Genomic DNA, 13,479 nt, shown 5'->3' with positions numbered 1-13,479 from the left:
TTGTAATTGTTCTGCAAATTTTCGTGCTTCTTCTGGATCCGAGAATAGTCTGTTTTGTTGTCCTGGAATAAATATTTTCAATACCGCTGGATGCTTTAGTATAAATTTATACCCTTTCTTCCATAAAATCGCCTTTGCTGTATTGAACTCTTTTCTCTTCTTTAGGAGTTCAAAACTTATATCTGGATAAATGAAGATTTTTTGCCCTTTATACTCCAGTGGTTTGTTGCCCTCTCTTACTTTTTCCATTGTCTTCTCCAGTACCTTTTCTCTTGTAGTATATCTTAGGAATTTTACTACAATAGATCTTGGTTTTTGTTGTGGTTGTGGTTTAGAGGCCAATACTCTATGTGCCCTTTCTATTTCCATTTCTTGCTGTAGTTCTGGACATCCTAGGGTCTTAGGGATCCACTCTTTTATAAACTCCCTCATATTCTTGCCTTCTTCATCTTCCTTAAGGCCCACTATCTTTATGTTATTTCTTCTGTTATAATTTTCCATTGTATCTATTTTTTGAGCTAACAGTTCTTGTGTCTCTTTAGTTTTTTAATTAGATTCCTCCAATTTCTTTTCTACCTCCATTTCTGCTGCTACTGCCCGCTCTTCCATCTTGTCCATTTTCTTTCCCATTTCTGTTAAGGTCATCTCTATTTTATTCATTTTCTCTTCTGTATTGTTTATTCTTTTTCTTAAATCCTTAAATTCCTGTGTTTGCCATTCTTTAAATGACTCCATGTATCCTTTAATAAGAGAAAGTATATCCTTTATCTTGCCTTTCTTTTCTTCTTCTATTTCACTGTACTCTTCCTCTTCCTCTTCTTCTTCCTCTGGGTTGGCCATCTGTTGTTTCTTTGGTGCCTTTTCCTTCTCTTCTTTCTTGTTTCTATTGTCTTCTGTGGTCTCTTCTTGCTGCAGGTGTTCTGCAGCTGTCGTTGCCGGCTGTGGAGATCGACTCCCCAGCTGGTCCCCCCTCCCGTCGGTGTGTTTTTTTTCATGCGCATCGCGCATGCGCGAGGAATCGCGCATGCGTGGTTGCGCACTTTTACTCGGCTCAGCAAACCATTTTTGTAGTCCATTATTTACCGACCTGAGGGAGCGGGTTTCTCTCTCCGCAGCGGGCCTCTTCGGACAGGTAAGGCCTTCACCTTTTTCCTCCTTTGTCTTCTCTTCCTCTCTTCTTACCGTTGCTTTCGATTTTTCTTTTTTTGTCGTCATCTTCTTTCCACCTTTATACTCACTTTTCTGTAACTTTTATTTCTGTGCCTTTGTGTTTTCCTTTGTTTTTCCCGACTTTTCTGGAGGGGGCTGGAGTTCACCGTCCGGCCACTACTCCATCACGTGACTCCTCCCCGGTGATGTGGATTCTTGATGATTGCTGCTGCTCTCTGATGGCAGCATTCCACATAGATTTTCTTGATGATGGGGAGTATTTTGCCTGTGACATTCTGGCTGCGCCCACCATCTTTTGCAGGACTTTCCACTTAGGTATTGGTACCCCACACCAGGCCATGATGCAGCCAGTCAGCACACTTTCCACTACACATCTGTAGAAGTTTGCCAAGGTTTCCAATGTCATAATGAACCTCCCCAAACTCCTGACAACGCAGAAGGACTGACGTGGTTTCTTCACGATGACATTTTACGTATTGAGTCCAGAAAAGGTCCTCTGAGATAGTGACTCCCATACATTTAAATTTGCTCAGCCTCTTCACATCTGATCCACCAATGATCACTGGATTGTACACCTCTGGTTTTCCCTTCATAAAGTCAACAATCAGCTCCTTGGTCTTGGTGTCATTGAGTGGGAGGTTGCTGTTAGTACATCATTAGTACAGAGGTGTATAATCCAGTGATCATTGGGGGATCAAAGGTGGAGAGGGTGAGCATATTTAAGTTTTTTGGAGTTACTATCTCAGAGGATCTTTCCTGGACCCAACACACTAATAGTATCATGAAGAAAACATGTCAGTGCATCTACTTCCTCAGGAGATTTGGTATGACATTGGAAACACTAGCAAATTTATTTTCTTGAGTACTGTTTACACTACCAATTAGTAGAAATTCTGCCTGGCCTGCAGGAAAAGGGTTGCATGGGATGACATCTCTGTACTCTGACAATAAATTTGAACTTGAACTCATTAGATGTGAGCTTCCCTGCATAAAACTATATTGATTTGTCTTTAATCAGGCCATACCTTTCTGAATGTCAAAAGTATGCTGACAGGCTGTATAACCGTCTGGTATGGAGATACCAATAGCCCCCCATGCATAAAGCCCTCCCCTTCATTGAGAACATCTACAGGGAATGCTGCCATCAGAGAGCAGTAGCAATCATCAAGGATCCACACCACCCAGTACATGCTCTGTCCTTGCTGCTACCATCAGGAAAGAGGTGCAGGTGTCACAAGACTCGCACACCAGGTTCAGGAACAGCTACTGCCCCTCCATCATCAGATTTCTCAACCACAAACTCAATCAGGAACTTATTTAAGGACTGTTACATTTGCATTTTATTGTTTCTTTTTCTCTATGTATTGCATACTTTATTTACATTTCTTTATTTGTTTACATGGGTACATTGTGTACAGTATTTTTTTGCACTACCAATAATTGGTAGTTCTGCCTTGCCCACAGGAGAAAGCATCTCAGGGCTGTATGTACTCTGACAATAAATCTGATTCAGCCAAGTTTTCAATGTCCCTCCTTTATGCTGATTTATTGACCCTTTATATTACAGCCCATTACCCTGGTATCATCAGCTAATTTGTAAATAATAAATTTGATTGAGATTTTTGAAGATGTGCTGAAAGAGATAAATGAAGGTAGGGCAATGGATGTTGTCTCCATGAATTTTAGTAAGACATTTGACAAGGTCCCTCATGGTATGCTCATTTAGAAGATAGAGATGCATGGGATCCACATTCATCCACCTTCCATGAGCAGGCCAATTCTGATTCCAAATTATCAGTTTGGATTCAGAATTGGCTTGCCCAGGGAAGACAGAGGGTACTGAAGAGTTTTATTCTAGCTGGAGGTCTATGGAGGTGTTTTGGAGAGATTATTGTAAGGACCCTGTGGTTTATGATCTTTATAAATAAATAAAAAATGTGGATTGGTAATTTCTTAGATGGCACAAAGATAGGTGGAGTTCAAGGCAGTTTAGAGAGCTATCAAAGGATACAGTAGGATGCAGGTCAATGATGGATATGGGCAGAGAAAGGGCAGGTGGAATTTAATCCTGACCAGTATGAGGTGTTGTTCTTTGGGAGGTTAAATAGAAGGGGAAATGTATATAGTTAATGGCAGGGCCCTTAACAACATAGGGAAATCTGGGAGTCCAAATTATGAAATTGGACACAGTAAACTGGAATATGGCATGGCATGAACTTAAGAGTAAGGTAGTTATGTGAAACTTTGGTTAGGTCATATTTGGAGTACTGAATGAAATTCTAGAAAGGATGTGGAGGCTTTGGAAAGAGTACAGAAGAGATTTACCAAGGTGCTGCCTAGATTAGCGGGTATGAGTGAGTGTGGGAAGAGGATGAGCAAACGAGTTTTCTCTGGAACGTTGGAGGCTGACAGAGCCGGATTTAAGGTTATAAAAACAAGAGAGGCATTGATTGGCAAAGATTGGCGGCGTGAGCAAATACGATAGTAGTGTTGTTTCTATAAAGACACATGAATATGCAGGCATTAGAGGGATATGATATTGGATCTGTTCTACAACTTCGCCGGACCTCTGTGTATTGCAGTGGGACATGAATCATATGCAAGCAGCAGTTTTACTTTAATGTGGTCTTCATATTGCGATATAGGTATTGTGGACCAAGACCGTACAAGCCCGTCCGACAGCGCGGCGCTCCCTCTGCACCGCCCGTCCGACAGCGCGGCGCTCCCTCTGCACCGCCCGTCCGACAGCGCGGCGCTCCCTCTGCACCGCCCGTCCGACAGCGCGGCGCTCCCTCTGCACCGCCCGTCCGACAGCGCGGCGCTCCCTCTGCACCGCCCGTCCGACAGCGCGGCGCTCCCTCTGCACCGCCCGTCCGACAGCGCGGCGCTCCCTCTGCACCGCCCGTCCGACAGCGCGGCGCTCCCTCTGCACCGCCCGTCCGACAGCGCGGCGCTCCCTCTGCACCGCCCGTCCGACAGCGCGGCGCTCCCTCTGCACCGCCCGTCCGACAGCGCGGCGCTCCCTCTGCACCGCCCGTCCGACAGCGCGGCGCTCCCTCTGCACCGCCCGTCCGACAGCGCGGCGCTCCCTCTGCACCGCCCGTCCGACAGCGCGGCGCTCCCTCTGCACCGCCCGTCCGACAGCGCGGCGCTCCCTCTGCACCGCCCGTCCGACAGCGCGGCGCTCCCTCTGCACCGCCCGTCCGACAGCGCGGCGCTCCCTCTGCACCGCCCGTCCGACAGCGCGGCGCTCCCTCTGCACCGCCCGTCCGACAGCGCGGCGCTCCCTCTGCACCGCCCGTCCGACAGCGCGGCGCTCCCTCTGCACCGCCCGTCCGACAGCGCGGCGCTCCCTCTGCACCGCCCGTCCGACAGCGCGGCGCTCCCTCTGCACCGCCCGTCCGACAGCGCGGCGCTCCCTCTGCACCGCCCGTCCGACAGCGCGGCGCTCCCTCTGCACCGCCCGTCCGACAGCGCGGCGCTCCCTCTGCACCGCCCGTCCGACAGCGCGGCGCTCCCTCTGCACCGCCCGTCCGACAGCGCGGCGCTCCCTCTGCACCGCCCGTCCGACAGCGCGGCGCTCCCTCTGCACCGCCCGTCCGACAGCGCGGCGCTCCCTCTGCACCGCCCGTCCGACAGCGCGGCGCTCCCTCTGCACCGCCCGTCCGACAGCGCGGCGCTCCCTCTGCACCGCCCGTCCGACAGCGCGGCGCTCCCTCTGCACCGCCCGTCCGACAGCGCGGCGCTCCCTCTGCACCGCCCGTCCGACAGCGCGGCGCTCCCTCTGCACCGCCCGTCCGACAGCGCGGCGCTCCCTCTGCACCGCCCGTCCGACAGCGCGGCGCTCCCTCTGCACCGCCCGTCCGACAGCGCGGCGCTCCCTCTGCACCGCCCGTCCGACAGTGAGGCCCGACCACTACCTGCCATTGTGGTAATCACCGACGTATCTACTACCCGTGCACTCCATGGCGGTGCCACCTTCACTCCTGGACCAACAAACACCACAAGAAGGAGATAACAATGTAACCATGGCAACAAGCGCGCCCTTTAACCCCGGCAACCTTCCCACAGTTAGAAAATAAATCCTCAGTAGTATTTGAGTGGAGAGTAATAGTAGAAAAAAAATCAGATACGTTAGTTGAATGTAATTTAATTTGAAACTGAAAGCTATCCCGCCCCAAATATGATAGAGGGGTGCCCTATCCAATCAGTTCTCCGTTCTAAAAAAAGAATGTGTCAGAGTTAGCCAATCATAATGCATATTGGGTGGATGCCCGTCGTTAAACGGGAAAACGCGCATGCGTATTGTGGTGACCTTCGGCCTGGAGCGCGCAAGGTTGGTGGGGAAGCCAAGTGGTGAAGCCATGACTACGGTCGAGCTGCCGACGCTGCAGGAGGTGAACGTACAGGAGGTGAACGTGTCCTCGGCGGTGTTAAAGGCTGCGGCTCACCACTATGGCTCCCAGTGTGACAAGCCCAACAAGGAGTTTATGCTGTGCCGCTGGGAAGAAAAGGATCCGCGCCGCTGTCTGCGGGAGGGGCGCAAGGTCAACGAGTGTGCGCTGGATTTCTTCAGGTACCCGAACCCGAGGCTCCAGATGGTGTAGGCCGCGGTGAAGCCAGTCACGGGATGTTCCACCGCACCGAACTTGCCCTCCCGCCGCCCCAGTGTTGCTGTTAATGATTTGGACCTGAGGTTATGGATGACATTCACAGACTTGTAGGGAACGTAGCTGGAAAGAGGCTCCAAATTATTGCCGGCATCGACACAGTGGGCCAAGTGTTCGGAAGCGCGTATTGTGTGCGTCCTCTCATCAACTAAGGACAGACCTGTAAGGTTTGAGAAAGGGTCCCGAGGGGACGAGTGCATCTACCGCTTCCTCTAGCAGTTCACTTTATGTTCACAACGTGGTATGTGAAATGAGCTGCCAAAAGAACTGGTAGAGCCAGGTACATTTACGATTTTTATAATTTTTTTGAGTAGTGGCGCAGGAACTTTTTTACTCTTTTGTGCGACTGATAAGTTGAAATTCTGCCTGGCCTGTAGGTAAAAGATGGCAGAAAATCTGAACTTTGACTTTAACCGAGGTAGCAAGAATCTTCAGAGGGCTATGAATATGGCCTAGACCAGGGGTTTCCAACTTTTTTGATGCTCTGTACCCCTTGGGCATTTTTAAAGGCTCCCGAGTACCCCTAAAAATTGAAGATTTTTAAAAAAAATGACGTTGTGCAATCCGACTGCAGATTACACCATGTATAGTACGGTAGTGGTTATTCTCTCAGACCCAATGTCCCCTTGAAAAATTCCAATGTCCCCTTGAAAAATTCCAATGTCCCCTTGAAAAATTCCAATGTCCCCTTGAAAAATTCCAATGTCCCCTTGAAAAATTCCAATGTCCCCTTGAAAAATTCCAATGTCCCCTTGAAAAATTCCAATGTCCCCTTGAAAAATTCCAATGTCCCCTTGAAAAATTCCAATGTCCCCTTGAAAAATTCCAATGTCCCCTTGAAAAATTCCAATGTCCCCTTGAAAAATTCCAATGTCCCCTTGAAAAATTCCAATGTCCCCTTGAAAAATTCCAATGTCCCCTTGAAAAATTCCAATGTCCCCTTGAAAAATTCCAATGTCCCCTTGAAAAATTCCAATGTCCCCTTGAAAAATTCCAATGTCCCCTTGAAAAATTCCAATGTCCCCTTGAAAAATTCCAATGTCCCCTTGAAAAATTCCAATGTCCCCTTGAAAAATTCCAATGTCCCCTTGAAAAATTCCAATGTCCCCTTGAAAAATTCCAATGTCCCCTTGAAAAATTCCAATGTCCCCTTGAAAAATTCCAATGTCCCCTTGAAAAATTCCAATGTCCCCTTGAAAAATTCCAATGTCCCCTTGAAAAATTCCAATGTCCCCTTGAAAAATTCCAATGTCCCCTTGAAAAATTCCAATGTCCCCTTGAAAAATTCCAATGTCCCCTTGAAAAATTCCAATGTCCCCTTGAAAAATTCCAATGTCCCCTTGAAAAATTCCAATGTCCCCTTGAAAAATTCCAATGTCCCCTTGAAAAATTCCAATGTCCCCTTGAAAAATTCCAATGTCCCCTTGAAAAATTCCAATGTCCCCTTGAAAAATTCCAATGTCCCCTTGAAAAATTCCAATGTCCCCTTGAAAAATTCCAATGTCCCCTTGAAAAATTCCAATGTCCCCTTGAAAAATTCCAATGTCCCCTTGAAAAATTCCAATGTCCCCTTGAAAAATTCCAATGTCCCCTTGAAAAATTCCAATGTCCCCTTGAAAAATTCCAATGTCCCCTTGAAAAATTCCAATGTCCCCTTGAAAAATTCCAATGTCCCCTTGAAAAATTCCAATGTCCCCTTGAAAAATTCCAATGTCCCCTTGAAAAATTCCAATGTCCCCTTGAAAAATTCCAATGTCCCCTTGAAAAATTCCAATGTCCCCTTGAAAAATTCCAATGTCCCCTTGAAAAATTCCAATGTCCCCTTGAAAAATTCCAATGTCCCCTTGAAAAATTCCAATGTCCCCTTGAAAAATTCCAATGTCCCCTTGAAAAATTCCAATGTCCCCTTGAAAAATTCCAATGTCCCCTTGAAAAATTCCAATGTCCCCTTGAAAAATTCCAATGTCCCCTTGAAAAATTCCAATGTCCCCTTGAAAAATTCCAATGTCCCCTTGAAAAATTCCAATGTCCCCTTGAAAAATTCCAATGTCCCCTTGAAAAATTCCAATGTCCCCTTGAAAAATTCCAATGTCCCCTTGAAAAATTCCAATGTCCCCTTGAAAAATTCCAATGTCCCCTTGAAAAATTCCAATGTCCCCTTGAAAAATTCCAATGTCCCCTTGAAAAATTCCAATGTTCCATTAGGGCAAATGTACATGCACCCCAGGTTGGGAACCCCTGGCCTAGACCATCACACATTGCCTTCTGCTCCATTGACCCCATCTATAATTCTTGTTGCCTGGGAAAGCAGCCAACAAATTAAAAGGCTTTTCCCATGGTAACATTCTTTCATCCCCCAGCACAAAGATTCAAAGACTTTTTTTAAACCTTGTATCAGACTCCTGCATGAAGTTCAGTTTATTAAAATTATGCTGACTGATCCCTCTAACTACACTTTTAGACTGTCTTAAGCTATTTCTAAGATGCCTAACTTTTCTGCTTGCAAAACAACCTCTATGAACTTGAGGGCAGGAATGGGTTAGAGCAGTGGTCTTGAACCTTCTCCCCCACTCACATGTCATTCCTTACTAACCACTGCATTTACGGCATAAGCGTTAGGTGGTAGTAAGGGATTACTGAAGGTGGTATGTGAGTGGAATAAAAAGGTTGAGAACCACTGCTCTAAATGATTCCTATCCTCCAGTTCATTAGAGGAATTTTAAACTAAAGCAATGGCTTGAAAGAACAAATCAGCTGGCATAGATGAATTGGACTGAAGGACCTTTTTGTGCTGTGTAATTCTTCTATGATACTGACTGGGTGGGTAAGAGCACATGAAATTTAATACTAATAATAAAGTATAAACAATGATATAGACTAATAGGACAGTTATTATAATGGATGAAAATGTGAAAACCATCTTTCTGCTGGACATGCTGTGTGGGTAGTTAATAAAATTAATGGGATCCTGCAGATATTTTTCAACATTTTGGTATAAAACAATTTGTGTGAAGCCTGTGTAAAATTCTTGAGTCAAACTGCAGTAATGTGGCCAATTCTGATTGCCAAACTTAAAGGATGTTATTGTCCTAGAGAAAGTTCCAAGAATAATGGATTTTTAGCTCTGCTGGACTGGAGTAATTGGGTTGTTATTTGAGTAAAGATTCAAGAAAGGTATCCAAGGAAAACCAATAAAACTACACATGCTGGAGGCAGAAACAAAAACAAATTTTGGAAGAATGGTCAAGGAACATCTGTGGAAGCAGAAATTGGGTTAGTGGAAGAGTTGCTGATCTAGAGGATTGATTAATTTCTCATTCAACAAATGTTTGCCTGGTTAAGTTCTTCCAGTATTTGTTTTTGGAGGTGTACAAGATCATACCTGGAATAGGTAGATCCAGTGACCAGAGGAAATGGATTGAAAAGGTGTGGCGGGGCGGGGGGGGGGGTGGGTGGGGGGAATGGTTGTTTTATTTAGAACATTGTACCACTGCATTGTTGAAGACTTGGATTTTTAAACAAACCTGTAAATAGTAATGTTGGCAAGTTTGGGTTATAAATTAATGGAGTTTGTTTTGGTCAAACTGGCATTTATTTTTACAAGCTATTGAATATTTATCTGCCAGTGGCTTCTACAGTTCAATAACTTGTATGCAGCAGATTGTACCTTGTTTAATCTGTAGACAAGGCATATTCAATCTGAAATTTCTTGCATCCAGTTGTTAAATACTGTTGCCAAAACTTTTTTTATCATGCTAGGTACTATTATTGGCTTTTAATTTGTGTAAGAACCGCTCCACTCCCACAAGTTATTGCCCAGCTCTTCTTTGGCTTTTGATTCAGATTGACATTTGCTGCTCAATTAGTGGATGACAAATCATTGCTTGCACTGTTTGAATCAAGACTAGCTAAACATGCTGAATGCATGCCCTTGTGATTTGAAGAATATTTTCATTCATTGGCCAGGGCTGGATTCAGATCAGGCCTCTGGGGATTAAAGGGCAGCAACCAATTTAATACTCCGCCTATTTTCCCACAGTGAACATTATCAACATTTCCCATGAAGTAGAATCTGTTTTGATTCCTGCTTAAAGGGAAGGGGGGGTTCTTTAACAATGTCATAATTTATTGTAGGCTGCAATGCAGAGCAGACAATTTTTATGTACTATTAAAGTTCTCTTTTAATTCTGATAAAAGGAATATCTTTTTGCTGCAGTAAAACACTGCAGCACAATACAGGCCCTGTAGCCCACAATGTTGTGCTGACTGATAGAAACCTACTTAAACAGAACCTTCCCTTCCATTCAACACTAGATTTTTCTTGTATTCTTGAGCCTGTTAAAACTTTTAAATGTCTTTTTGTATCTATAATCTATCTCTGCCACCAACCTGGCAATGCATTCCAAATGCCCACTCCTCTGTATATTTAAAAAAGACCCACTGTCCTTGAAGTCTCCCCTAAACTCCCACCTTGTACAGATATCCTTTGGTGTTTGCTACTCTCACCCCAGGAAAAAGGTGATTGATATCCACCCTGTCTTTCCCTCTTAAAATCTTGTAGATCTTTAAGTCACCTCTCGTCCTTCACTTCAAAGAGAAAAGCCCTAGCTCTGTTAACCTGCCTTTACGCTCTCTAATCAAGGCAACATCCTCGTAGATCTCTGCACCCTCATTTTAGCTTCAACATTGTTCCTATAATGAGGTGAACTGGACACAATATTAAAGTGTAGTCTTGAGTTTTATAGAGCTGCAGGAGGTTCTTGAACTCATTCTCTGATTAATGAAGGCCAGCATACCATAAGCCTTTTTAACTGCCCTATCAACGTGCATGGCAACCTGGAGAGAGCTATGGATTTGGACCCCAAGGTCTCTGTTTTTCAACACTGTTAAGAATCCTGCTAATAACTTACCGATCCATCCCTCTACTTCTTTGTCCAGATCATTTATAAAAATCGGAGTGAGTTCTAAAGCAGATCCCTGTGGAACTACACCAGTCACCACACAGAAAATGTTTCATGAACTACTTTTAGATTTGTAGATGTCACTAATCCTTTGAATCCAATCATTGATTGAGTTCCCAGCCCTTTAGTGAATTCCAAACATTCACCGTCCTTGAAGACATTTCTTCTTGTATCAGTCATAATTGTCAGCTTGTGCACTGAATTCATAATGTCAAATCTGATTTTTATTTTAATTGTATGTTTCAATGAGTTCCCCTCTAATTCTTCTAAATTCTGGAGTACAAAGGCCTATCCTGTTCACATAAGTACCTGTTTAGTGATCCATTAGATATTAAAGAGACCATTATAATTATACATGAATTGTCCTGCAGTAAAGCTTTTAATGAATGATCACAAGGGTATCCAGAAGTTTTTGCACTATCACTTTTCAATTCCTTGCCATGAAAGAAAGCTATCGATGCCAAGTGATATGAGTTTCTCCAGCACTTTTGTGTATTACACTGCAATCACAGTGCCAGCAGACTTTTCTGTTTAACTCTTTCAGTTTTCTGTATTATTTTGCTTGTAACCTATGTTCTTGCTGTGCTTGTATCTTTGTCATGTGTGAATTGGATATTTGTTGCAAAGATAGCATTAGTGTCAAATTTTATGCAGTTACTTTAGCTGATTTTTATAATTTTAGGAAGCTAAAGACTCATTGTGCTGAACCCTTCACGGAGTACTGGACCTGCATTGATTATACCTGTCTGCAAGAGTTTCGTCACTGCCGCAAGCAACAAGAGGCATTTGATAACTGTGTGCTAGACAAACTGGGCTGGGTTCGTCCTGATCTAGGGGAATTGTCTAAGGTATAGTAAGATATTTTGTGTGTGTGTGTGTGTTAAATTTAGACATGCTGCATTGCAACAGGCCATTTTGGCCCATGAGTCTGCCACCCAATTTACTCCATTAACCTGCACCCTGGTATGTTTTTGAACGGTGGAAGGAAATCGGAGCCCCCAGAGAAAATCCACGCAGACACATGGAGAATGTACAAACTCCTTACAGAGAGCGTGGGATTCAAGGACCAGTCCCAATTGCTGGTACTGTAAAGGCGTTCGCATGGGATCAATTTCTTGGCTATTTCAGAGTTTAGCCACTATAAAATTGCAAAAATTCCCCTCTACCATTGTATGGGTCCTCTGTAAATCATTATACTTTATTTTGAGTGCAACATGAGTAATTTCAGCTCAGTGAGTCCTAAGTTTTGGGTTTGCACTTCCATGTCCAGCATTCCAAATATTGTGAATTTGGTGTCTTCCTCTTGCTAAATTATCTAATGTTATGAGCCCAGAGAACCCCAAAACCCAGCAGCAATAGAAATTCACCAAGACAAATGGTTACTTAAACAAAAGTTGCTCTTAATTATCTTTAAATATGAAAACAGGATCAAACTTTAACTTGTTACTATTAACTTAACCCCCTTCTAATTGTAAGCACAAGTGTATGTAAGTTCAGATAAGTTCTTTAATTCACAGTCCAATCTCACTTCACTGCTCCAAGTTCACTGGTATCAGGTAATTCTTGTAGACTGTGCACAGAATTTAACATTTATAAATTTCACCAAGCTTTGGTGCTTGAAGGGTAAATGGTTATTGCTCAGGAAGGTTCTTGTCGGTTTTCAGAGATTTGTTGCTCATTGGACACCAACAACTGATTCCTTCTAATCAGCCACTTCAGTGTCTTGCCGAAGAAACTTGCCCCATCAGAGTTTTCCAGACGATAACATCTTTCTTTCAGGTCACCATGGAGTTACTTTTTGTTTCCCATGTTTCAAGTGAAAGCCATCTCCTCTTGTATGGACCACAAGGGTTTTGATCAGGTTGAACTGAGAACTCACAATCCATCCTCAAAATGGGGGTTTCCACAATCTTGCCAACTTGTGTTCCAGACCCAGCTACTGAACCGTAGAACCAAATTCTCTCTCTCACTTAGAGAAAACCACATGACCCTCTTCGAACAGCCAGCTGCACTCAGACTGTGGCTCAGGAACTAATCTTCTGAGTTCGTTCATCTGTTGCTTTCCAAAACAATAATCCAATACTTCACAGTATGTCCAATAACACCTACTTGTGAAGTCCTTGTAGGCATTCTTCAATGTTTGTGCAAAGGCACTCGGCCTGAACTGTCTGGCTTTAGCAGAGCTCTAGCATTTTAAATGAGATCTGTTTTGAAGTGTTTGTGACCTAAACTTTAAAAAAAAAAATCTGCCACAATGTATCCCCTATTAAATATATCTTTTTATATAAAATATAACAAACTCACTACTTTTTGTAAATGCTTCATTGACTGTTTTATTTTTTTCCTTTATTTACTTTTGCAGACATGGCTCTACCATTTACTATTCTTGTAGTCCTCTAATAAAGGATCTTTTGGATTGCATCTTCATTTGAAAATTAATGAACAACTGTACAAGCTTGTGAGATAACACTTAAAATATTGTGTACAGTTCTGGTTGCCCATTTATAAAGGGTGTCATTAAGTTGGAAAAGGGGCAGAAAAATTCATAAGAATATTACTGGAAATGGATGGCTTGTGCTACAAGGAGAGACTGGATAGCCTGGGTCCCCTCTCTCTGGAGTGTCGGGTGCTGAGAAGTGACCTTTTGGAGGTGTAAAATCAAGAGGTGCATAGATAAG

At 44.0% G+C, this 13,479-nt stretch overlaps 2 protein-coding genes across 2 annotated transcripts in view; one reads left to right on the top strand and one right to left on the bottom strand.

Annotated features, from left to right (window-relative positions):
• The window catches only part of morn5 (MORN repeat containing 5), a 53,181-nt gene extending 47,987 nt beyond the window's left edge, over nt 1-5,194 (bottom strand). The window contains exon 1 of the mRNA XM_069889128.1: nt 5,091-5,194. Coding sequence (XP_069745229.1) covers nt 5,091-5,097 — 7 coding nt within the window. The 5' untranslated portion in view covers nt 5,098-5,194. The remainder of the gene's footprint in view (nt 1-5,090) is intronic.
• A 240-nt stretch (nt 5,195-5,434) lies between these two features.
• ndufa8 (NADH:ubiquinone oxidoreductase subunit A8) overlaps nt 5,435-13,479 on the top strand; it is a 46,269-nt gene continuing 38,224 nt past the window's right edge. Inside the window, exons 1-2 of the mRNA XM_069889141.1 lie at nt 5,435-5,746; nt 11,484-11,649. Coding sequence (XP_069745242.1) covers nt 5,469-5,746; nt 11,484-11,649 — 444 coding nt within the window. The 5' untranslated portion in view covers nt 5,435-5,468. The remainder of the gene's footprint in view (nt 5,747-11,483; nt 11,650-13,479) is intronic.

Source organism: Narcine bancroftii, chromosome 1 (assembly GCF_036971445.1).
Source record: "Narcine bancroftii isolate sNarBan1 chromosome 1, sNarBan1.hap1, whole genome shotgun sequence".
In the NCBI taxonomy this organism is placed as follows: domain Eukaryota; kingdom Metazoa; phylum Chordata; class Chondrichthyes; order Torpediniformes; family Narcinidae; genus Narcine; species Narcine bancroftii.
Note: the sequence above shows the minus strand (reverse complement) of the source record. Positions and strands in the feature narration are given on the sequence as shown.